At 40.1% G+C, this 26459-nt stretch overlaps 1 protein-coding gene across 1 annotated transcript in view; it reads left to right on the top strand.

The window, feature by feature from the left end:
* Positions 1-26459, top strand: part of LOC124545360 (activating signal cointegrator 1 complex subunit 3) — a 239304-nt gene that overhangs the window by 199378 nt on the left and 13467 nt on the right. Inside the window, exons 33-35 of the mRNA XM_047124265.1 lie at positions 7192-7382; positions 20362-20530; positions 24536-24823. Of these exons, the coding sequence (XP_046980221.1) occupies positions 7192-7382; positions 20362-20530; positions 24536-24823 (648 nt within the window). The remainder of the gene's footprint in view (positions 1-7191; positions 7383-20361; positions 20531-24535; positions 24824-26459) is intronic.

The following is a 26459-nucleotide window of genomic DNA, read 5'->3' as shown; positions in this document are numbered from 1 at the left end:
AATCAGTGAAACTGTCCATCTCTGTCTGTATGCCAACAGTTCACACCAGATAAAAATTGTGCTACATCTCGGTGTGTGAAAAAAATAAATAAATAATATTGAAATTTTGTTTTGTTTGTGATCTGTGTTGTTGAGAAAACTGAAATAAAGCTGTATGCAGTACATTGCCATATAAATGCAGCACTGTCACAGTTTTCCACCTCATCCCCCTCCTCTTTCTTGGACAATGTGGCATGGCTGTGGGGGAAGTGTGCAGCCAGGTGAGAGAGCTAGGGCACCTGAGGAAGAGCACTTCTCATGCGCCAAATTCTTGGCCGTCCGTAGTCTATCATTTCAGTGTAACTGATTGTTTCTTGATTACAATTTTCTGCAGAATTCATTGCCATTTTGTTTGTTTTAGCTTATAAGTTCTTTTGTGACTTCAGATATTACTGTTAAGTTTTAAGAGCTGTGACATGAACCCTTGATCAACAGTAACCCCCCACCCAATCTCATTCGCTGGTTAAATGATGTAAATTATCTCTGATTTGCTAAAATTTATATGTAATGCTCTGATAATTAAAAGAGACAAGATAAAAATGCCAATTACACACCAGTCTGTGAAATGTGGAAGTCTGTCTAAACCTTCAGCTTTTCTCTGCATTCTGAGGAATCAATGCTCCTGAACCACTGCCATGTGTGCTGGTACTTATGAAACTGATTATGGAAACATGTGGATTGTTATACTAATTTTTTTATTGCTGTCATTTGGCCATCGTGAACAGACAAACCATTTATTATGGGGCTCCTGTAATGCTTGGTAGACAGTTAGCATTAGAAACAGATCATCAGTCACTGTTGGACTGTGTCCTATTCTGATTGGGAATGTTACTGTGGATATCACACTAAAGCTGTACAACAGGAACTCCAGGTGCCCTTGATTAGTATTGTCCAAAACGGAATCAGTATCAAAATCTTTGCATGAAATCACTTCCCAGTTATTTCTACTAAATGTAATTAATACCCTCTTTAAGTGCTAAGTGGAGTTTATAATGTCTCCAGTTGTAAGGCCCGTGCGCTGTTAATACTCCCATCTTGTATCTATTCTGGCCTGTCACTGAAGTGCAACATTCAAAGAGCTGTTCAGTGCAGTTCTTGTGTAGATCTATGATTTGGGACATTTTGCTTTGAACTAACTTGCAGAGCCTGTTGTACGACGACCTGCTTAACATGGACTATGGACCAAAGTGCAACTTGGTAATTCTCAAACTAACGAAACACTGACACATGGAAAGAAGTGATAAGTGACAGAAAAATCAGGGACCCTCTTTGAAATGAACCCCGAATCTTTGGATCTGACAATTGTTTGTGGATCGTGGTACTTGTTTTTAGTGTCCTTCAACTCGTACCTATCCAGTTTCAAGCAGGGTGGTTCAACACTGAGACGCTGAACCCACATTCAGGAGGATGATAGTTCAAATCCTCTTCCAGGAATTCAGATTTAGATTTTCTTTGGTTTTCTTAATTGCATAAGGGGAATGCTGAGGCGGTTCCTTAGAAAGACACAGCTGATTTCCTCCCACAATCCAACCTTGTGCTCCATTTCTGGTGACATTGCTGTCTTGAAATAATTTGGCTGAAACAGTTAATTTGCTTTACAACTTCTTTATTGCACAATGAATGACGTCACACTGTGCCTCACAAAATCGTAACTAAAACTACCCTTTTTCGACTGTTGAAGCCAAAGCTTTTATAGGTTATAACAATTGAAACATGGTTATTTACTTTGATTAAACAGTTATTTTGATGATTTCAATCAAAAGTTGTACAATTTTTTTAGGATAAATTACAGAATTTAGATGTGTAAATCATTGCTAACATTCCATAATAATAAACAAGTTGAAAAATGTTGTTGCCAAAATACAGAAAATGTAGTTTCACAATAATTCATAATTTACAAAACTATATAACTCTTTAATTACAGAATTTGTTTTATTACTAACATTTTTACTGGGTTCATGAAACTGAACAGTAATGATAAATAGTTTTTACTGCAAGAATTTTATAAATATGTGTTTCAGTACTTGTTTATTTTCATTGATTATACTTTTGGATAAAAGCTGTATTTCATGACATTTCTGTTACAAATCATCATAATTACATTCAAAGTATACAAAGAAACTTAAACTTGAATTGACCTCACAGCACTGTTACAGTATGTGCTCATTACACTTATCAGCTCCGCGTATGCATCGCCCATTAATATCAGGTACTCCAGATGCCTCAGGTATCACATATTTCATACCATTTTACGTATTTAGTTTGTTATATTGGTTCATTGAGACTGTTTAGAATCACAAGTGACTTACTCAGTATGTCTTCTTCTTTGTCATTGTCTCTTTCCCTTTATTCTAATTGTTTTCCAATCCTCCCTGATTCCTTTCAGCCAGTTGGTGCCTGTTTTGCACATCGCATTCTGTATCTTCTTTGTCAGCAAGTGGTCATCGTCCATCTTCATGATTGGCCCAACAGATCTCAAACATCTGTTCCATATTGTGCTTGAGGCAGGTTCTATACTGTCAGTCCACTCCTGTCTTGAGATGTGTAATCAGACTTAACCTTACTTTTTTGTACCTGAGGTGTCTCTCAAGATCTTTTGTTCCTTCTTTTCCAGCCAGATATTTGCTGTTTGTGGGTCTACTCCATTTTGTGCGGAATTCCTGATTGCCAGCATGTAAAATTGCGGTATGGTGTTTCTTGAACGGTTCTTCTTTCTACAGGTTGTCTTTGCAATGTATTGCAGTTTCTGTGCGATCTGAGGCCTTGTAACAGTTGTGTCACTGCCTGGATCACAAAGATTCTTTTTATTTATTGTCACTGGTTTTGGTTCTCTTTGAAAACACTTATCATAACTTTTGGCCCTTGTACTACATCAATTTAACTGCACGTTGTCCACAGATCACAAGATCTGATGACCATTTTCAAAGAGATGCAAACCTGATCATAATAAATAACAAAAGATCCTTTGAGATCCAAACAATGAAAATACTGTTATAACTCATAAGGATTGTGGATCCTAAGACACTGTGTCACACCTTAAAAAATATGGTGCTGTCTACAGCATATCTTGTCATGTTCTCCCCCTCCCCCCACTAAGTGCATATTCTTCACCACCTAACCTTTAATCTCCTAGTCAGTCTGTGCATTCTGTTACTCAGTCTTGTTGTACGCTGTCTTAATGCCAACTTACACTGCCATTTCAGTCAAATTGTTGAGTGCCATTTCTGAATGTTCTTTATCCTCACATAGGCATGATAGGAGTGTCATTAACTTTTAAACTGGAATATTGTAACACAGCTTTATTGGTAATACATACCAGCACAAATATGGTACATTATTATTCAACATAATTTCCGACAACAGAAATATATTTTCTACCCCAGATAGAAAGCTTTGTGATCCCTCATGAAAGAAAGATGTGAACTGCCGCAATTAAGCAGCTAGTCCCATACTGTTCAACTGCAGTGTTGTCTTCAAAACCTTCCTTTCTTGATGTCTCCTTCAGTTAGACTGTAAAGTGGCTGTTCAAGAGGTTTCCAATGTAGCTTAGTGAGTTTTTCGTGAGTTATAGCTGCTATATGCAACCCTGCTTTGTTGTGCTGGAGAAGGACTTTGTAAATTGGTTGCCAGCCTAATTTATAGCAACCAGCATTCTGAGGATCATGTAGAAGCTGGCAGTTGTAGATGTCATTGACCATCTTTCACCTGTGCAGCTCCTCAGTTAGCAATACACATTTTGAATCCTAAAAACACTATTGCCAAGACTTTACCTGCTGCATATTGGTCTTGGTCTCAATCGGTGCCCCTCTCCAAGTTTACTCAAGACCATAACCTCCTTTCTCTCTGTGGGCTATATTGATGGACCCATCTTTTGTCACAGGTCGTGATACAGTCCAGCTTTTTGAAAGTGATTCAGAAGTTGATAGATGTCTTTGTGCACTTCCTTGTGTGTATGACTGAGAAAACATTGAACCCAAGATGCCGATGTTTTCCTGTATCCAAGTGAGACCTGTACATGACATTTCCAAGACTTAACCACCTGTAATGCAATATTGCAACAGTAATGTGGCAGTCGCTTTCCACAAGCTGATTCACAACTGAAATATTGTCTTCAGTCACACAGGTCACCAACCTAGATAGAAGTTTACAATACTTCTGACTCAAATGGAAAATACAAAGTATTCATTAATAAAGTTACTTCCCCTTTTGAAAATTGTTTTCTCGTAAAGGTAACTCAAATCACACAGAAGTCAAAAAATAAAGCATGGATTACACAAGGAATAAAGATAGCATGTGGGAAAAAGGAGACTCTTATCTACTATCTAGGAACAGCTCTGATGTTAGCATTGTAATGCATGACAAAGAATACTGCAAAATATTGAAGCAAGTAATCCAGAAATGAAAGTAGCTTTCTTATGAGAAGAAGATAATTACGTCGGGAAACAAAATAAAAACTGTAGGGGATATAGTGAAGACTGAGATAGGTGGGGCAAAAAAGGAAGAGAAACAGAAAGCTCTAAAAATAAATGAGACTTTGGTAACCAGAGCAAGTCGTGTCACAAACCTCTTAAACCAGTACTTCATTACTGATACTGACAGCTTGGAGTTATCAGGTTCGGTGAACAGTGCAGTGGATTATCTGAGACCAGTCTTTAAAAGTAACTTCAGTAAAATGGAAATGACACTCATGTCTCCCAAAGAAGTAGGATCCACCATAAAATATTCTGTTGGGTATGATAACATATCATGCAGTTAATTAAAGAGTGCTCTTGAAAGTTGAGCTCTATCTTAAGTTATTTGTGTAATCAACCTCTTATGAGCAGAACATTTCCAGACTGGCTAAAATACACTGAAGTTAAGCCTCTTTACAAGAAGGGGAATAAAGAGACACCATCAAATTATGAACCAATTTGTCAGCTTTTTCAAAAATATTTGAAAAGGTTGTGTTCAAGCATCTCCTTAAGCATCTTACTGCAAATAATATATTGTCCAAGTCACAGTTTGGATTTCTTAAGGGTTCTGATGTAGAGAAAGCAATTTACACCTACAGTGAGAATGTACTTAATTCATAAGATAATAAATTAGAGGCTACTGGCATTTTCTGTGACCTGTCAAAAGCCTTTGCTGTGTGAACCACAGCAGTCTCTCAAATAAATTAGAATATTATAGTGTCACAGACAGTGTTGCAAAACGGTTTGAGTCTTATTTAACTAACAGGAAACAAAGGGCGTCTCTGCGAAATTCATGTGCAGTTAAGCAGTCAGTTTCATCTGTTTGGAAATTAGTTCATGTGGTGTTCCTCAAGGTTCCATCTTGGGTCCATTGCTTTTTCTTGTGTTCGTTAATGACCTGTAGTCTGTTACATTGCCAGATGCTAAATGTGTTTTGTTTGCAGATGATACAAACATTGCAATAAGTAGCAAGCCAAGTACAGATTCAGAAATAGCTGCTAATCAAATTTTCACTGACATTGATAAATGGTTTAAAGCTAATTCACTGTTATCAAATTTTGAAAAGATCCGCTATATGCAGTTCAGAACCTGTAAGAGAGATCCTTCCAGCATGTGTATGACATATGAAAACAAGCAGATCAAAGAGGTTGACAGTGTTAAATTTCTGGGATTACAACTCGATAATAAATTCAGTTTGGAAGGGCTTACTACAGAATTGCTTAAGCACCTAAAAAGTCTATATTTGCAGTGAGAATGATGTCAGATGTAGGAGATACTGATTTTAAAAAAACTTGCAGTATTTGCTTACTTTCATTCTATCATGTTATGGCTGCCTGCTTAGCTGGATAGTAACGTGCCTGCCTCTCATGCAGCGTGCCCAGGTTCGATTCCTGGCCAGGTTGGAGATTTTCTCCACCCGTGGACTGGGGGTTGTGCTGTCATTATCATTATCATCTCATTCTCATCGATGCACGTCACCCAGTGTGGCGTCACATGAAATGAGACTTGCAACATGGCAGCTGAACTTCCCCGGACAGGACTTCCTGGCCAACAATGCCATAGAATTTTTTTTTTTTTTTTCATGGGGGTAACTCATCAAACCGAGCAAACGTTTTTAGCATGCAAATGTGTGTAATAAGAATCATTTGTGGTGTAAATTCAAGAATGTCACATAGCAACCTGTTCAAGGAACTTTGTATTCTAACCCCTGCTTCTCAGTATATTTATTCCTTAATATGTCTCTATTTCCAACCAACAGCTCAATACATAGTATCAACACTAGGAATAAGAACAATCTACATAAAGACCTAAAACCACTGACCTTGGTCCAAAAAGGGGTCCAATATTCAGGAACACACAATTTTCAATAAGTTGCCAGCAACCATTAAAAAATTGGTTTAAGATAAAGCACAGTTTAAACAGAGTTTGAAAGACTTTTTGACAGGGAGCACTTCTATTCTGTAGTTGGATATCTTAACAGGGACTGTTAGACCAGCTTAAGTAAAAATGTCAGTTAGATTTCAGTTTTGACAGCACTTGCTCACAACAGTCAAGATTATGTATTTTGTGTATGATAAATTTATTAATAGTGAATAACAAGGTTTCAGTCTGACAGTGTATTAATTCTGTAATTATTAGCTGTTGCAGTTTACTGTATCGTATTCACCTATTTTGACAATCTTGTGACAAATGATCAGGGTAGTAAGTATTATTTTCAAATGTGTTATGTTTTTTATGTTATATTTTCTGACATATTCCACACCCACGAGAGTCAACTCATTTTTTGCCTCTATGGAATGAAAACCGAATCAAATCAAATCTCTAATATGAATTACTTTTATTTTTCACTTTAAAATGACCATTTCGAAACATCTGGGCCAAATTGAACACTTGGAAGGTACTTAGTCTCTTTAAAATGTCACTGATTTCACACCTTCATTGGTGAGAGAATGAACAATAAAACATTATGTAATAAGACGCTCGTACTTCCTGTTCACTCTTAACAATTGTGTATTGATTGACCTGAGTGTGTTAGCCTGTGCACGGCTACCCTCTCCATTCAACCACAAGTGATTCCCTAGCATGCTGTACTGATAGTGTGTCTACAATGAATCCAGTGAACAAAGTAGCGGTTAATATTTTAGTGTCAGACCTCGCAAGAATTAAAAAGCTATGTGAGCTGACAGTTGTACCTGTACAGGACCAACGAGGAGTGACGGCAACCTCGATGGGCCGCATCGCCTCCTACTACTACCTGTCATACAAGACGATGCTCCTGCTGAGGGATGAGTTGACCGCAAGCAGCAGCCTGGAGGATGTGTTGCGCATCCTCAGCAATGCATACGAGTACGACCAGATGCCGGTGCGGCACAATGAGGACATTTTGAATGGGCAAGTGTCACATGTCTTCCTAAACATCTAAGCTCAGTAACTTTTGTGTTACATGTAGTATCGGACTTTATAGGTGATAATGTCAGAAAATTGACTTATTTTCCCCTGTGTCACTAACCAGTGCTTTAAGGTATATACTCATGAAAATAATCAGTTTTTGAAAATATAATGTAATTAGGTAGATAAAAAATCTACTCACCAAATGTCAGCACGAGAACATGAGTAAGAAGTTACACAGTTTGCAAGTCTTCAGAACCAATGGCGCCTCCTTCGGGTTGAAGGGTTGAATGGGAAGGAAGAAGGGTGAAAGAAAAGCGCTGGTGAAGTGTAGGAAAAGGGCTAGAATTCAGAAAAGTCATCGAGAACCCTAGGTCAGGGGAGACTTACCAGACAGGATGGGAAGGAAAGACTGACTCCGAATTTTTGAAACTGTAATACAAACTGCCTGTTGGCTTCTGTCTCGGGTTCTTCAGATGACATTTGTTTGATGATTTTTTTGACGTTTTGCCAGCACAAGCTTCACCTTCCATTGCTGATGGCCCACCACCAGCAATGTAGGTGCTGACGAAACGTTGGGAAAATCATCAGACAGACATAGGATGAAGAATCTGGGACAGAAACCAACAGGCAGTTTGTCGACAAGTGGCCATAAAAGAATTCACAATTTTTTAAACTGTAATACCTTTTATATGTGTATTCTCCCATCACTGCCTGGTGAGTAGATTTATTATCTATTCAAGACAATATTATGAAAAGGATAGTTGCTACTCAGCATACAGCGGAGATACTGAGTCACAGATAGCTGCACGATAAAACTGTCAAACAAGTAAGCTTTCAGACAAAAAGGCTTCCATCAGAATTAGACAACATGCGCATGCGCGCGCGCCCACACACACACACACACACACACACATACACACACACAGAGTCTCTGGCTGCCGAGGCCAGACTCACCTTCTTGGCCATCCAATTACATTAACATATATACTGGCAGTCTTGAATGTGCAAGTGTCACAGTGTGTGTCCACCAGCAAGTAACTTCTGCAAACACTTAAAAGAGGTGTTTACATTAGGAAAAAAGATGTACAAGTTTACTTCTGCAAGTCACTTGGCCAAGTTAATTTCAGGAACTTGCTACAAGTAATTAGAGAAATGTTTCCACTTGAGCCACATTGCCATGCTTAAATACCAGAGCAGTGGCCACTGTTGTTGCATTGTTATTATTTTAAAAAATTGTGATGGAAAACAAAAAGTTCAGAAAAGAAGAAATGCTTGGTTGAAGAAATGGACACAGCGGCATAGAAATTGAAATTATCAAGAAATGCTATGGGATGAACTAAAATCAGATGACTTCTCTTGGAATTCTTCTGAGAATGTCACATGAACGTTTTGAGTATCTCTTGTGCATGTTGCGACAAGATATTTGAAAACAGAAATTTGGCTAGCTATAGCACCAAGAAATCACCACTCTTGAATTTTTATGAAAAGTATTTATTACTTTTATTACAAATGGAAAACATTTATATTAACATTTAAAAAATCACCTATAATTTAAAGCTATCTGTACTGCCATTCTGGTTTGCTCTCTGGAGGATTAAAGTAATCAGTAAATTCATTTTGCATTTCCCTGGCTGATGGTGGTCAATTATACATGTTTAGGAGTTCCAGTGGTACATTTGTTTCAGCCTAATTGTCATTGCGCCAATCTCCTGTTTTGACACTGCCGTTTTCATACTGATATTGAAAACACAAAACCTCTGCAAGTTTGAGAAAAGTGTCCAGCAACTGACATCTGCACCAAATATTTGCAGCAAGAGACAAGAAACTGTTTCCATTATCTTATGAAAGCTACTTCTGGAAGTTGAAAAAACTTGAATTAGCTTCTGCAGGTGACTTGCAGAGTTAACTTGCTAGTGGACACACCCCTTTACAAATCTTCTCAATCATCTAATCTCCGAAATTTTTGTATTATGTATAATATCAGATTTGGGAGATGAAAAAGTCAAAACATCAACTTACTTTTTTTATTTTGTTCATCAGATTCTTATAGTATCATATTTTGGTTGACTGATCATTGAGGAAAATAGTGTTTTTTTGCACAGAAGTGTGCAATAAGGACAATACATGGTGTCCACTCAAGAACCACATGTAGACAGCAGCGTACATTTGCTCTTTGTGAAGTTTCTTGTCAATGATGAGTCACAGTTCAGAAACACTAGTAATATTCACAATTGTAATACCAGAAGGAGAAATCCTTCACGCATCCTTAGTAGTCCCTTTGGCTATTTATACACAGCTCCAAATGTTTCTGGAAGTCTCGGAAGCAAGCATGGAAATTTTCAACTGTGATGCTCATAAGCTCATTTGTCACAGCCCATTGGATGTCTGAGATATCCTGATGGACCTTTCCTTTCAGTTGCCTTTTCACTCGAGGGTGAAATACCCCTCCCTATTTATCCTACTGCACGGAATGGGGACACCATTTGGAGCAGGAACAGGAATAGGTAGGACACAGGTCCTGGAGTCAAAGGTAGTAGGCACAAAAAATGAAATTTCATTTATTGACAAAATCGTACTTCAGCTTTTGAGCAAGGCACTTGGTTATTAAGAAAACAATGTACAATTTGCATTAGCCACAGTACATAGAAACATATTACAATTTTCAACTTAATTCAACAGGACCTGGCCAATTGGGGTTCTTAAGTTTCAGCTGGCCCCAGCCACCTTTAGAACAAATGACACAAGCTAACAAGTAATCCAGATTCAACTGGCCTTTCACTACTAAATAATAACAAAACAACAGGACCATAATATTCCTCATGGTTCTCAGTAGTGTCATCTAAAAGGATCTTTTATGATTCTCAGTTCCAATTGACACCACCTGTTCTGTAGAAATAACCACATAAGCCATAGAATTAATCAAATCAGCAATGGGTGCCACCATCTACATATGAAAACACTATAATTTGAAGCGGCTCGTAGCTGCCTTAAAAAACTTAAACACGATTTCCCAACTTGAATTGGTAAAGGCCGCATAAATTGCAAAGTACATACAATATAAAATAAAATCAGTTTACCAATGGTCAAAAGATTGTGCAAACAGACAAAACATTCGGTTTAACTTAGTGCTTAGCTGCCTTTAAATTCACAAATTTAATCGGCACTAGCTGTCTAAATTTTCAAACTAAACAAGAAGTCTGCACAAATAGATTAAATTTAAAGTTTAACTCTTCTCTTAGCCATCTTTAAATTCTCAAATGAATTTATCATTTTGAATTGACACCAGCCATTTTAACTTCAGAAATGCACCAACAAAATTTTTAATCTGGTGCGTGGCCACACATGCCACTATTCCCGCCCCCCTCCCCCCCCCCCCCCTGGACCCCTACTACTTCATTGCTCTAGCCATCACTACTAAACTAAGCAAGGTAACAATTTTCCTCTGCATAGGCAGGAACTTGGGAGTTTCAATTCAGACCACTAATAAATCTAATTGTCTAACAGGACTTCCTCAGGCATAGGCCTCAATCGACACAGCACACAAAAACAATATTTGCACTAAGTGGTGCCTTCAGTGCTGACATCACAACCTGTTACACCTAAGTCCAGCCAGTCACATGAAATGATATGGGCACTAGCTGCTTGAGACTTAATCAGACATAAGCTTATGACTTGTCAGTGAATAAGCCTGCAAATCCTGCAGCATAACTGGTGTAAAGTTTTAAAAGTATTGGGTGATAACAATTTAAACGTGGAGATATGATTGGAGAGTAGACATAAACCATTTTACTGCCACAAATTACTCTAAAACAACACATATGGCATTACTGCCCAAACATGTTAAAGATGAGAGTAAGAATAATGACAGAGAATATTTCAACTAGGCAGCTGTAGCCACTCATTTACCAACCCATAACTCATATGCAAAATTTCCTTTGCTAAAATGAATTAAGTGGCCTATGTCAGTTCCAAACATTTAACTTGAAAATATCAGAAGTAACAACCACTGGACTACAACTACAGCCACACAACAGATAGTTTTGAAGGCCTTTAGCCACTCTGTGTTTTAGATATTTTTAAGCACACAGTAAGTTTAAGTGCATAGGAAATAACTCCACAGCAGAAAACAGTAATGGGCCAGATGTGCAACACCTGTTAATTTTAGTTGCAGTGCTTTACTTTTGCCCACTAAGACACAGCTCAGGAGCATACCCCAAGACTGCCACATTTCTAGCCAAACCTGCACAAGATTCCACATAACCTGAGCCTTTCAGCACTTGACAACATGAGCCTTATGAAAAATAGTCGATAAATTCTAAAGGAACGGTACTTGATGAAGTTACCAACCATGAATCCTGGAGTAGTAGTTTCTGCTCTGCAGTCCAGAACCTTCAGGATGGCAGCTGCAGTGGCTTGTTTCATCCTCACTAAACAGCACTATGCCCGACCCAGCTGCCCGTGATACCGGTGCACTCGCACCCTCCATGGGTCCACAACCCAGCTCCATTGCAGCATGTCACGTGTTGTGTTCTGACTCGTCCACTGCTCATTGTGCTTCTTCATCTCCCTATCATGTGCCACCCTCTTCCTTAAAACGCCATCCTCCTGAATTTGTGCGTCCTGTAGTTGCACAGCCAGTGCTCCAACTATCACTGAAGCTAAAGAGCTCTGTGGTGTGCATCAGCAGAAACAAGAAAAACTCTAAAGGCGAAAGGGCAGGCAAATGTGGCAGATGTGGGATGCCAATAACAGAGTGTCTGGCCAGATACTTGGTAAAAGATGAAGCAGCATGGGGTCGTGCATTCTCATGCAGTAAGAACCAGTCCTGACAATGCCAGAAATCAGGGTAGTGACATCAAATTGCTTGTCGCAAATGTTTCAAGGCTTCGATGTAAAGAGTTTGGTTCACTGATTGACATGGAGGAACATACTCATGGTAAACTAATCCTTTACTATCAAAGAATGCAGTCAATGTCACCTTTGAAACTTCCTGGCAGATTAAAACTGTGTGCCGGAACGAGAATCGAACTCAGGACCCTTGCCTTTCGCAGGCAAATGCTCTACCAACTGAGCTACCCAAGCACAACTCACGCCCCATCCTCACAGTTTTACTTCTGCCAGTACCTCATCTCCTACCTTCCAAACTTTACAGAAGCTCTCCTGTGAACCCTGCAGATCTAACACTCCTGAAAGAAAGGATATTGCGGAGACATGGCTTAACCAGAGCCTGGGGGATGTTTCCAGAATAAGATTTTCACTTTGCAGCGGAGTGTGCGCTGATATGAAACTTCCTGGCAGATTAAATCGGTGTGCTGGACCGAGACTCGAACTCGGGACCTTTGCCTTTCGCGGGCAAGTGCTCTACCAACTGACCTACCCAAGCACGACTCACGCTTTGGTAGGTAGGAGACGAGACACTGGCAGAGGTAAAACTGTGAAGACGGGGCGTGAGACGTGCTTGGGTAGCTCAGTTGGTAGAGCACTTGTCCGCGAAAGGCAAAGGTCCCGAGTTCAAGTCTCAGTCCAGCACACCGATTTAATCTGCCAGGAAGTTTCCTATCAGCGCACACTCCGCTGCAGAGTGAAAATCTCATTCTGGATGTCGTCTTTATTCTTGAAGGTTGTCATTTGACTTTTTTGTGCTGGTGATCCAGGACCACACCATTCAGCACTCGGACACATCATGTGAATGTCATACTGGTAGCACCAACTTTCATCCCCAGCAGTAATTTTTGACAGAAATGTCGAATCATGCCCAGCTCTATCCATTAGTTCAGCAGAAATTCTTCATCTTTCCTCTTTCTTTTCGTGTGTTAGCATGTGAGGGATGAGCTTCACATTAAGTTTTCGTTTCCCTAAATCTTTGCGTAAAATCTTATGATACACATCACAATTTAAATTTAAATTCTTCTGATATCACACACATTAAATGATGGGCTTCTTGCAATAACTTCCTTTCATGCTCCACATTTGCATCGGTATGTGCTGTAGGCAGGCAACTAGCTTTGGGGTTGTCTTCCACTGAACCTCTGCCTTCATGAAACCTTTTGTGCTACTTGAAAACACAACTTCGTGAAAGTGCCTTTCCTGCATATACATGGTTAATCATTGTTCAAATTTCACTTGGGGTTTTCTCAAGCTTAACACAGAACTTAATGTTCACTCTTTGTTCCAAATCAGCATCCAATGTGCCAAGAACCCAAACAGTGTTTTGCTAAGCACAGCGCTGCCACCTAGTAAGTTGGTGTGGGAAAATAGCCAAGGTCATTTCAAGGACGTGCAAATACCAGGAACATAAAACAATTGTTCCTTTTTAGTATTTCAAACTCAGAAATAAAAAATAAAAAAAAAAAACCTGTCCTGGAACTTTTCTGACAAGGGGGTATAAAGCACTGTATACGAAGTCTGTTCAAAAGATTCTGGAACATTCGTAATGTCACACCAGTGGTGTATTGGAGTGGAATGCAGTTGGCATCCCTGCACAAGCCTGTGTTTAATGTGTAATTGCCAGAGTTTCATTGTTGTATCTCTGTTAGTTATTGCTCATTGCAGTATTTAGTAAATTTTATGTCACATAATTTGTGAATTTTGAGATGGCAGAGTTAGAGGAGCAACTCGTCTGCATTAAATTTTGCATGTAACTCAGGCAAACCTATACAGACACACACACCAAATGATGCAGGAAGCCTACAGTGATGAGTGCTTAAGCCATACGTGATGTTAACAAATGGTTTAAAAATAATCAGACGTAAGTTAAAGATGAACCTTGTTCAGGACTCCCTTCGACATCTTTGGATGACGCTCGCTCATGTCAGGAATGTTGAGGAAATTGTGTGTGCCAATCAAAGACTGACTGTCTGAGAGATTGCAGAAGAATGTAACAATAGCATCACATCATGAAATCCTGACGGAGCATTTGGGAATGCATCATATTGCCACAAAATTCATCCCATGGCTCATGAGCCAAGCCTCACAATCTATAGAGAGCTTTTGGATCATGCTCATATGAACGAAATGTTCCTTAAGAGAATCATAACTGATGATGAGATGTGGGTCTATAGTTATGATGATGAGACAAAGGTTCAATCTTCGCAATGGGTCAGGGAAGGTTCTCCAAGACCAAAAAAAGGTTCTCAGGTCAGATCAAATGTCAGAGCCATGCTGATCCGTTTTCTTTGAGTTTGAAGGATTAGCTCATCATAAATTCATGCCACAGGGACAAACTGTTAATAAGTGTTAGTATCAGGACATGTTGCAATGCCTGTGAGAAAATTTTATACGGATATGGCCTGAAATGTGGCGAGACAATTCACGGCTCTTGCATCACTATAATGCACCCACACATTCATCCCTGTTCGTGCATGACTATTGCACAAAAAATGAAATCACTGTGCTGCCTTATCCTCCGAACTCTCCTGACCTGGCCCCTGGGGACTTTTTTTTTTTATTTCCAAAATTGAAAACCCTGTTGAAAGGTGGAAGATTCACAATGGTAGATGAGATAAAAGAAAATTCGCATACGGCCCTTCGCGCAATCCGGCAAGAGATGTACCAAGACTGCTTTCGGGAGTGGAAACTGCATTGGGAGCAATGTATCAATTGTGGAGGAGAGTATATCAAAGGATACCATGCACAATAAATAAAAGGTAAGTGTACGAAAAATTTTTGAACAGATTTTGTATATGGAAAAAAACCCTTAAAAAATCATGTAAATGGCCAGATATTTCCATATTTTCCTCTCAGACGATGTATTGTAATTGTAAAACTAGCGTATTCCAAACCATAGTGAGAGGTCAGGATTACGATCGATAGATCATACAAATAATGAAACAATACAAAACATTACCTCACATTGAAAATTCAGATGTAGAAAAATGCTTCCCAGTTTTGTGTGTTTTTCAAAGCCACCTGAAATGTGTTTTGTAGGATCCATGCCTTGCATCCAGTAGAAATTTTTTATACTGCATTGAACATACAGTAAGAGTACACAATAGCTCTCAGCACATGAAGAAGCTGGCTGGGTCATTCATTGCAATACCAGGTGAAAATGGGGATAACAACTCAACAGACCACCTGAAAGCACACGATTAATCAGCCACAGTGAGGAAACCTGAGATATTGCAGTAATTACACTGTTTTTTGGCCTAAAATGGCCAACTTCAGATTCTACAGTAGAGAAAAGGAAACTTTACATTAAGACCTGAAACAAGTACAAATATTTTCACTATGTCTACCTGTGAGCTAAGTAAAGTGCGTATGTTCATAGCAATGGGCAGCATTTGGTGAACAAATGGTCATGCGTTGTCAACTAAACAAATCCTCACACATGAAAACCATAAAATATAACAATTATTACAATAATATTTCAATCAGTTGCTCATAAAATATGAAAGTAGAATACAGGTCACTAAAACAGGAAAACCTATTTAAAACATAGTGAGATCTTTACAGTAAAAGAAACAGAGTAGCAGTCCTTATGTTACTTATTTCTGATGCCTGATGGCATTGCACTTCAGGGTGCTAGACACCACTGCACATAAGTTTAGGGGAGATGACACAGAATGGATGACCATGGCCGTTCCCTGTCACAGTTCTCTGGTGCAGCCTGGATGGCACATTATGGGACTTGTTCGCAGGGAGGCTGCACTTGCACCTCCTAACAACTGCCCAGCTAATGTAAATGCCCCACAGCCAGAGGAAGTGTTCCAGGGAACGGCCCTGGTCATCCATTCTGTGTCATCTCTCCTAAGCTTATGTGCAGTGCTGTACACATCTAGCAACCTGAAGTGCAGCATCATCAGCCTTTGGAAATATGTACTGTAAGGACTGCTACCGTGTCTCTTTTATTGCAGAGACCTCACTTTGTTTTAAATAGGTTTTACTGGTTTAAGGACCTGTATTCTACTTTTATATTTTATGAGTAAGTGATTGCAATAGTGTTGTTATAATTGTTATATTTTATGGTTTTCACAAATGTAGATTGTCTTATAGAGGGCACATGCATTTAGTGTGAAGAGTAGGGAAGGAAGCACACATAGTTGTATGTTTATAATTTCCTGATTTCCAATATTATGTTTGGTTGATAATGTATGAACATTTGTTCACTGAATGCCAGCCATAGCTATGAACCATATATATACACTGAAGAGCCAAAGAAACCGGTACACCTGCCTAATATTGTGTAGGTCCCCCACGAGCATGCGCATGTGCTGCAACACGATGTGGCATGGACTCAACTAATGTCTGAAGTAGTGCTGGAGGGAACTGACACCATGAATCCTGCAGGGGTGTCCATAAGAGTACGAGGGGGTGGAGATCTCTTCTGAACAGCACAATAATGTTGATGTCTGGAGAGTTTGGTGACCAGCAGAAGTGTTTGAACTCAGAAGACTGTTCCTGGATCCGCTCTGTATCAATCTGGATGTGAGGGACCATTTTCCAGCTGGAATTGCCTAAGTTCATCAGAATTCACAATGGACATGAATGGATATAGGTGATCAGATAGGATACTTACATACATGTCACCTGCCAGAGTCATATCTAGACATGTCAGGGGTCCCATATCACTCCAACTGCACACGCTCCACACCATTACAGAGCCTCCATTGGCTTCAACGGTCCCCTACTGACATGCAGGGTCCATGGATCATGAGGTTGTCTCCATACCCATACATATCCATCTGCTCGATACAATTTGAGCCCGCATCTCGTGGTCGTGCGGTAGCGTTCTCGCTTCCCACGCCCGGGTTCCCGGGTTCGATTCCCGGCGGGGTCAGGGATTTTCTCTGCCTCGTGATGGCTGGGTGTTGTGTGCTGTCCTTAGGTTAGTTAGGTTTAAGTAGTTCTAAGTTCTAGGGGACTGATGACCATAGATGTTAAGTCCCATAGCGCTCAGAGCCATTTTGATACAATTTGAAATGAGACTTGTCCGTCCAGGCAACATGTTTCCAGTCATCAATGGTCCAATGTCGGTGTTGACAGGCCGAGGTGAGGCATAAAGCTTTGTGTCATGCAGTTGTCAAGGGTACACGAGTGGGCCTTTGGCTCTGAAAGCCCATATCAATGATGTTTCGTTGAATGGTTTGCACGCTGACACTTGTTGATGGCCCAGCACTGAAATCTACACCAATTTGTGGGAGGGTTGCACTTCTGTCACCTTGAATGATTTTCGTCGTTAGTCCTGTTGTTGCAGGATCTTTTTCAGCCACAGTGATGTCGGAGTTTTGATGTTTTACCGCATTCCTGATACTCATAGTACACTCATGAAATGGTCGTACGGGAAAATCCCCACTTCATTGCTACCTCAGAGATACTGTCTCTCGTCGCTCGTGCACTGACTATAACACCATGTTCAGACTCACTCGTACCGAGCGAGGTGGCGCAGTGGTAAGACACTGGACTCGCATTCGGGAGGACGACGGTTCAATCCCGCGTCCGGCCATCCTGATTTAGGTTTTCCGTGATTTCCCTAAATCACTCCAGGCAAATGCCGGGATGGTTCCTCTGAAAGGGCACGGCCGACTTCCTTCCCCATCCTTCCCTAATCCGATGAGACCGATGACCACGCTGTCTGGTCTCCTTCCCCAAAAACCAACCAACCAATCAGACTCACTCACATCTTGATATCCTGCCATTGTAGCAGCAGTAACTGATCTAGAAACTGCACCAGACACTTGTTATCTGAGGTAGGCGTTGTCGATTGCAGTGCCATATTCTGCCTGTTTATATATCTCTGTATTTGAATACACATGCCTCTACCAGTTTCTTTGGCACTTTGATGTATGTCATTTTCATTTCACACAGCTCACAACTAGACCTAGTGAAAATGTTCAAACTTGTTTTAAGTCTAAATATATGCTTTTCTGTAGTGTAGCATCTGAAGATGGCCATTGTAGGCTCAAACCAGTTATGGCTGTGTAATAGGAAAGTGACTGTGTCAAAAAAGAAAAACTTATTATAAGTCAGTCACTGCCTCACTGCTTCCTTAAACAGAATGTTGTTTTCTCTGAAAATTCAGTCCCCCCTCATCCCCCACCCTGAGATAGTACTTCATTACAGATCACTGTATTATCTGCAAAAAGTCTGATGTTACCATTAATAAAATGTGTAGTGTATTGTAACTATTACTTACATGTTGATGACATCCAGTTGTAACTTAGTACTAGTCCTAAGAACATTGCAATAGATTAATGACAGAAAGCACTTTCCCTTGTTTAGTAACAAACTTCAGAAATTGCTGAGGAACAGGAGATCATTGGACTCAGGTGTGTTTGTTGCATCTTGATTCAGAAAGAATGCAGAAATGTTGACACTAAAGTTTGTAGAAATTTGGGCATCTATTGAAAGACTTACGTGCAAATCATATAATAACTTCCACCATCACACATTACTGAAAAATCATGCCACGAACCCAAGAATGTTGTGTTCCATGTGTGGGAATGTGGAAGAGTGCCTGATGAGTTCTTGCAGCCATCAGCATACTGTTCACAGTGGAGCAAGAACAGAATTGATGTCTTCCATTTTGAAACATTCTAATAGAAAGAAATGCAGACAGTACCCTTGGGCGTGCAGTCCACAGAAATAAGACCGAGGCAGATCTGTACCTATATGCAATGAGCTGTCATCATCCTGCACACTGGTACACTGTTCCAAGAACTGTTGTTCAAAGGGCACATGCTATTTGTGGCCCACAGGGAAGGCGTAGAGAAAAAGAAATTTACTTTTATCCCATGTTCTTGGCCTCCTTCAGCCAAACTGGGGAGAATCTTTAGAAAAAACAACATCAAAGCCATCTTTTGACCACCACAAAAACTGAAAATTGTGTTTGGCACAGTAAAAGACAAACTGCAGTTGCAAATACCCAGCCTATATAGCGTAGCATACTGTGTGACTGTGGCTCCAGTACATTGGGCAAACAGAGCACGTTATCTCACAACACTGCATGGAATACTTTCAGGGCATACATCTGAGCATAAAGATACATCAGCAGCGGCAGTATTAATGAAGGAACTTGGGAGAACAAAAATGTTATGCTGAGCTAGTGGCTTTTGGTAGAGCATCAGTAAAGACTCAATTGAGATAAGGTGCAATGGCAATCTCGTCAATAGTATTGAGGGTTATCAGTTAAGTGTGTCATGGAGCATTGCACGAGCAGATATATAGAGACCATGCCTAGCAATTAACGCTTAGCTTGTCGGGGGAAGACTGAAAGCAATGAAAGTTGAATGGTAGTCCCCACCCCCCCACCTCCCCTCCCCTCCCCAATTGAGCAATCCATGTTCCAGGAGGAAAAAGGGGGAGCGGGAAGAGGCAGCTGCTACTTTTTAAGTGTGTGCGTGCGTGCATGTAGTGCCCATGTTATGTTGTTATCTTGACACTCCGCCAAATGATGTTAAGAATGACAGTCATTGAAATGTCGTGGAATTTCAACGCGGCCAACTGGATGGAAGCCTGAGAAGATTTCACCCCGATTATACGCCATGGAATACATTGTTGTTGTTGTTGTTGTTGTATAGTGCTCATATGCAATGCATATTGTTAATTCAGTAAGAATGTCTGATCATATGCAAGAGATGGCCTCAATTCTGTAATCCTGACAGATGAAATAAATGAATAAATTTACTCAACATTGAAAGAAATTCACTAAAATCAATGGTTAAGTAATGACCTTCAAAAAGTTAGAAATCTTGTTTTAAGAGCTCCACTCTGGCATAAATTTTCATCAGGCACAAGATATGAATAGCATTACAGCTTCAGCTTATCTGACCAGTTTTCGATTCTATCACTTCATGTTACTACATCTTCTTATATTTTATTGTAATGATCCATTCATTTTAATTCAGTAAATCTTAATCGGACAATAAGAAGGAAGTCTGTAAATACTGCAGTACTTTCCGCTGATAATTGTGCTTTTCCAGTTGTGTGCAGTTATAGAGATAACATGGAATTTCTCTGACAATGGCTGCTACCTTCTCTGCAGGGATCTGGCAAAGAGCTGCCCGCTGCCTGTGGATGGCACATCCCTGGACTCCCCTCACACCAAGACGCTGCTACTGCTGCAGGCCCACTTCTCCAGGCTGCACCTGCCATGCGCCGACTACCACACTGACCTCAAGTCCGTGCTCGACCAGGCACTCAGGATCATGCAGGTGGGAATCCATTTCCGAGCATTGATGAACTGGCTTTTCACATCCCTGCACCCATAGCCATGTTAAATTTCTTGTAAGACATTGAAATGTTTTTTATTTGAAATAACTCTGCTTCATTGGTTGTTAGCTTATTGACTCCTTTGGCATCACACAAAAATCATATACTTCTATTTGCAACCATGTCACAATCCACACAGTGGTTTGTAACGGAATTTACAAAGGTTACCGTAACGACTGTGTCATCAGGAAAGGCATCCAGCAACAAAATTAAACAATAAAATAAAATTTGCCAAGTCCTGAAAAAGCAGACCCCATACGAGATGGAATAAATGCTAGCGAAAAGAAAGAACAAAGGGCAAAGGCTATTGAACACCAACTTCATTATTTATGAAAACCTTTATCATCAACTGTGAAATTTATTGATATGATGAAATTCCAGCAGTAAATGAGTAGTGAACATCAGGACATTATTAACACAGATTAAATTAGATTACAGCGTAGGCAATTAAAAGTTGTAGTGAAAAGAAATTTTGCTAGAAAAGCCTTTACGTAGATAAGTACAAACAAAATTTGAAGAAAAAAAACTGTATTTGGGATGCAGACAATCCTTCAGCTCAAGAAAAAAGAAGTAACTTCAGCTCAAGAAAAAAGAAGTAATAGTTTCTCTTGCAACATTAAGGAGCTCCCTAATTTTGAAGCTAATGTCCGTGTTATCTTTGGTTTATGTCTATTGTCCTGAAGCATTTTGGTCAGTAGAGGTTTCTTCTGTCTTCAGTTATGCTGATACCGAATTTATTTTTTACTGTCAATTCTTGTGGCTTCAGGTATTTCCATTACTTGTGCTACCATCACGTAGCAACTGTAAAGTTGTCTACATAATTCCAACTGTTTCTTTGAATCCTCCCTCCCACCCGCCCACCCCACCCCACCCCACCCCACCCCACCCCACCCCTCTCCCATAACAGTGATTTATTTATTTTTGTTTATTTATGTATTTGAAAGTCAGTGTTTGAAGTTAAAGTAGTTGTTTCCATTTCTCTGTTCTGCCTCCATTCAGTACTTCTGGCCTTTTTTTACCCTGTCTTTTCTTCAGTCTCAGCAATTGTTTTGATGTTGTTCAACAGCTTCAATAGATTTATTCCACAAATAGGATACTGCATTTTCCAAATCTTCATGAACTCTTACATTAGATGCAGCAGAGATTATTCTGAAAAGGTGGTTTCCACCACATGTTACTGCCCATTTATCTACTATATTTCACCCCTCTGGCTTTGTTGACGTTTCACTGGGCCCTGTTAATGGTTAATTATGTAAGGTACACGTTTTGTGCTGTGGGGTGATCGGTATGGTTGAAAATGAACATATTTAGTATATTGTGATCGCAGTGTAGACATTTTAATTGCTCCGAGATGACCAGTTTCAACAGTCTTATGCTGCCATCATCTAATCTTACGGAACTCGCTGTAAAGTTGCCATGTTACATTCTATGATGTCAAAGCATAAAAGGCACTTCTCATGCACTCGATAAAAATCCAATCAAAAAACACACAGTTAAAATCCTCGTTTCGTCCGTGCGTGCTCATGGTGAATATGATTCTCACAAGCTTGCCACACAGCACTATGCTGCCAGTGGAGTGTCTGCCCCAGGCACCCATGGATGAAACGAGGATTTTAACTGTATGCTTTTTATAATCTGTGTGCATTTTACCAGCTTTGTGTAGTTTATCAACTGAGTTTTAATCAAGACGTGAATGAGGAGTACCTTTTATGCTTTGACTTCATGTAATGTAACATGGTAGTTTTATAGCAAGTTCCACAAGATCAGATGATGGCAGCATAAGACTGTTGAAACTGGTCATCTTGGAGCAATAAAAGTGTCTACACTGTGATCATGATATACAAAATGTGTTCATTTTCAATGGTTAATTAGTTATACGAGGTTCATTCACTTGAAATCTGGTCAGTGTGGCACCACGTAACTGCAGGTATGGCGGCGCCATCTATTGGTAGACAGACTGACATGTGTGCACCGTTTGATGTTGCGTAGCGGCAGTGTGGTTTCATGCCGAGAGAAGGTGCTCACACAAGTTATCGTTCACAACCAAACGTGCAGGCGAGAAAGTGGAAACAACGAGGAGTGATTCGATTTTTGGCAGCAGAGAGAGTTTGAAGCTATAAAATGTATCAACAGATGAAGGCTGTGTACAGTAAGTACAGTCTGAGTCATTCAAGTGTTGTGGAATGGCGCAAACAATTCCTTGAGGGGCGCAAGTCACTGGAAGACGATGCTTGTCCTGGACAAGCTCATTGTGTCATCACATTGGAAATGGTTGCTGAATTGAATGCTTTAGTCATGTGCTTGGACCTCTAAAACAAGCTATTCGCGGACATTGGTTTACAATGGACGATGAAGCGTGTGACTGGGTCCAAGCCTGGATCCGACAGCAGCCTACTAGCTTCTTCAAGGATGGAATTGACCAGCTAGTGTCACAATGGGATAAATGTGCCAGCAGTTTTGGCGAACTATTTTTGATTATGTGTACTGTGTATAACTACATTTTTGAGTTAATAAATCGTTACCGTTGGCTACTTTACACTTGTAAATCGTCTCCATGACTCCATGTAGTCTGTTTTCCTCCATTGTTATCATAGTTTTGTAGCCACAAGTTTTACAGTGGATATTAAAGTTTCTTGTATCGAGCAGAAAATTGAGTAAATTAGAAAATAAATATTCCAAGGAGTAGAAATAACTGATCATTGTATGGTTAGGAGATTGAAAATGTTGCTGAGCTATCTGAAAATGTTTTTCCTCAGAGCTAACTGACTAACGAAAAACCACATACACATGATTACATAGCTGTTCTGACCACCTATACTTTCCTGGCACTACTGCCCCACTGTGGTGAAGGGTTGAGTCAGGTAGAATGAGTGAGAGGAGCAAAGAGGGGAGAAATCCAATCACGGACAGATGAGCTGCATGTGACAAATGATTAAGTGATGAAAGGGGGTGGGGAGTAGAACAGATAAAGAGGGAGATTGAGGAAAGAACAGTGTGGGTGCAAACAGATAGGTAAACAGAGAGAGAGGTGTGTGCAGTAAAGAGATGGGTATGGCTGTGGAGAAGGGCTTAGAAAAGTGTGAGACCAGATGAATTGTGGGATCAGAGGGTGTGTGGTGAAACCGGATCCCGGTGTTAGGGGGAATGACACAGATGGAATGGCTTGTGAAGCAGCCACATAAGTTGAGCGTTTTATGTACATTCAGTGACATGTTCTGCTACAGGGTAATCAACTTAGCTCTCACCCACAGTTAGCAGTGACCATTCATTCGGGTGGACGGCTACTTTAGTATTCATGAGTGCATAAAATGCTGTGCAGAAATTGGAGCAGAGCTGATACATGACATCATTAGTTTCACAGGTGGCCCTGCTTCTGATGGGGTAGGGCACAGTTGTAACAGGAGTGGAGTTAGTTTTGCTGGGTGGGTGCATCAAAGAGATCTTGTACCTGTGTCTTCCACAAGGCTATGCCCCATGTGGGAGTGGGTGTGGGTGTGGCATAGGGGTGGATCAGCATATTTAATCACTGTGTGCCAAAATGAGGAAATGTTGTCCTGTTACTCACCAAATCTTCCAATGAGAATTTAAATTACTGTGTCTTTTATGAATGTACCAATTAAGAAAGAAGAGTTCTCAGGTGTCTGGCTGGATCATGTCAGTGATTTCTTGGCAAACAGACTCATTGCCATCTTCATGTGGTCCTTGGTGACTGCTATTCCGCTCCTGTTTTCGTCATATGTATGTTGACCATTACCCCTTCCAACACAACACTCCTATCACAATCAGGCTTGTTGTGACTGACTTCTCCCAGGTTGGTTTCTACCAACTTCTTCCAATTAAGTAAAACAAACAGAAAATAATTGTTTGCGCCATCATGGTTTCATGTGATTTAAATAAGATATATGGAATTATATATGCTGCTAACAATTCTGTTTCCTTTGGCACAGGCAATGATCGATATGGCTGCAGAGCAGGGCTGGCTGGCGACGGCTCTCCGCCTGATGCAGCTGATGCAGATGGTTGTGCAGGCTCGCTGGCTGTCAGACAGTCCACTCACAACACTCCCACACGTCGAACCGCAACACCTCTACCTGTTCGAAAAGCAGAGGCTGCCTCCCGCTCTGCGAAACCGCAACTTGCTCACGTTGCCGGGCTTGGCTTCTGCCGTCAGTCGTAACTACGAGTCACTAGCGACAGTTCTTCGACCGGAACTTGAAGAGGGTCAGATCGAACAAGTATGACTTAGCTGTGTTCAACTTAATTGTGAGAGATTAGCAGTATCAGTATTCTGCTCTTGACTGAGAATCTGTTAATAATAAATTGCGGAAGTGCCTAAACATTTCCTGCTTTTAACTTATGGTTTGTCATGTAGTTTCTAACATCACTACACCATCAAGGTGTACATTCAAACAGAAGCAACACTGAAACACGCAGATTTAGCAGTGAGATGTGATGCTCCAGGCTCTTTTGTGTAATAAAATGACTTTAAATGCTTTTGATCTCAGCCTATAGCACCAGGTGAAAATATGCTGTTGCTCATCACCATTCCAGTCCTAAGTAACAGTAATAATAATAATAATAATAAATCCCGTGGAGGCCCGGGAAAAGAATAGGCCTCCGGTATGTTCTGCCAGTCGTAAAAGGCGACGAAAAGAACAAACCACTAATAGGGCTAACCGCCCTTTTAGTGTGATTACTTGGTTCAGGACAGAACTAAAGAAGCCTCGGACAAGCGCCGTCATGGTCGGGGACAACGCTTAAACCCTATGCCCGCCCACAATGGTAACGACACTGCTAGCCAACTGGAAAATTATTTAAATCCAAATAGAGGTGTTTTGCAGGATATGCTTCCTGCAACCACCCTATAAGGAAAACAAAGACAGAGGATGAGATGGTCAGATGAAGTTAACCGACACCTCATGTTCTGGTATTACCAAGCAACAAACTTAGGAACCAACACAACTGGATACAGATCACAAGCATACACAACATTTATTACCAGATAACCAGAATTAAAAATTTTAACAGAATAACGACTAGCTGATCAGATTCGTGTAATAATCAAAAATAACAGGATACCCCAGTCAGAATTAGAAAACATCAAACAATAAGTACAACAAATACTGGAACAAAATAATGTGCAATCAGAAGAAGAAGAAAATACAGTAATGGACTCAAACATCCCAGAGCAAACAAACAAAGAACAACACACATCAATTAAACAATCAGAGGAAAACGAAATCTTAAGACAGCCACCAGAACAAGCACCAATAGAACATGAAGTGACACACATGTTCGATATAGAAGAAAAATTTCAGGTGACATATATAGAATACAAAGACACAAATACAGACATTAGACCATTCTTGCATAGACCACCAAATAACCCACAAGTTGAAACAACAATAACAACTATCAACACAATCATACACAACACAATAAATGAAAATACAACTATGGAAGAGTTAAAACTACTGGTTTATGTAGGAGCACTCACTACACTAAATATACACACTAGGCAGAGATCAGAACCAACCAACACACAGAAGAAACCCACAAAACCAGCATGGCAACACAGGCTACAGATCAGAATAGAAAAACTGAGAAAAGACATCGGACAGCTAACACAATTTATAAGAAATGAAATATCAGACAAAAAACGAAAAAGGTTAGGTAAAATCTCACAACAATTGGCGATAGAGTAATTAGATGAAAAGAAGCAGAAATTACAAGCATTGGCCAAACGACTTAGGAGATACAAAAAAAGTGAAAATAGAAGGAAACAAAACCAAACATTCAACACAAACCAAATGAAATTTTACCAGACAATAGATAACACACACATTAAAATAGACAATCCACCAAACATAA

This window comes from Schistocerca americana, chromosome 8, assembly GCF_021461395.2.
Source record: "Schistocerca americana isolate TAMUIC-IGC-003095 chromosome 8, iqSchAmer2.1, whole genome shotgun sequence".
NCBI lineage: Eukaryota > Metazoa > Arthropoda > Insecta > Orthoptera > Acrididae > Schistocerca > Schistocerca americana.
Note: the sequence above shows the minus strand (reverse complement) of the source record. Positions and strands in the feature narration are given on the sequence as shown.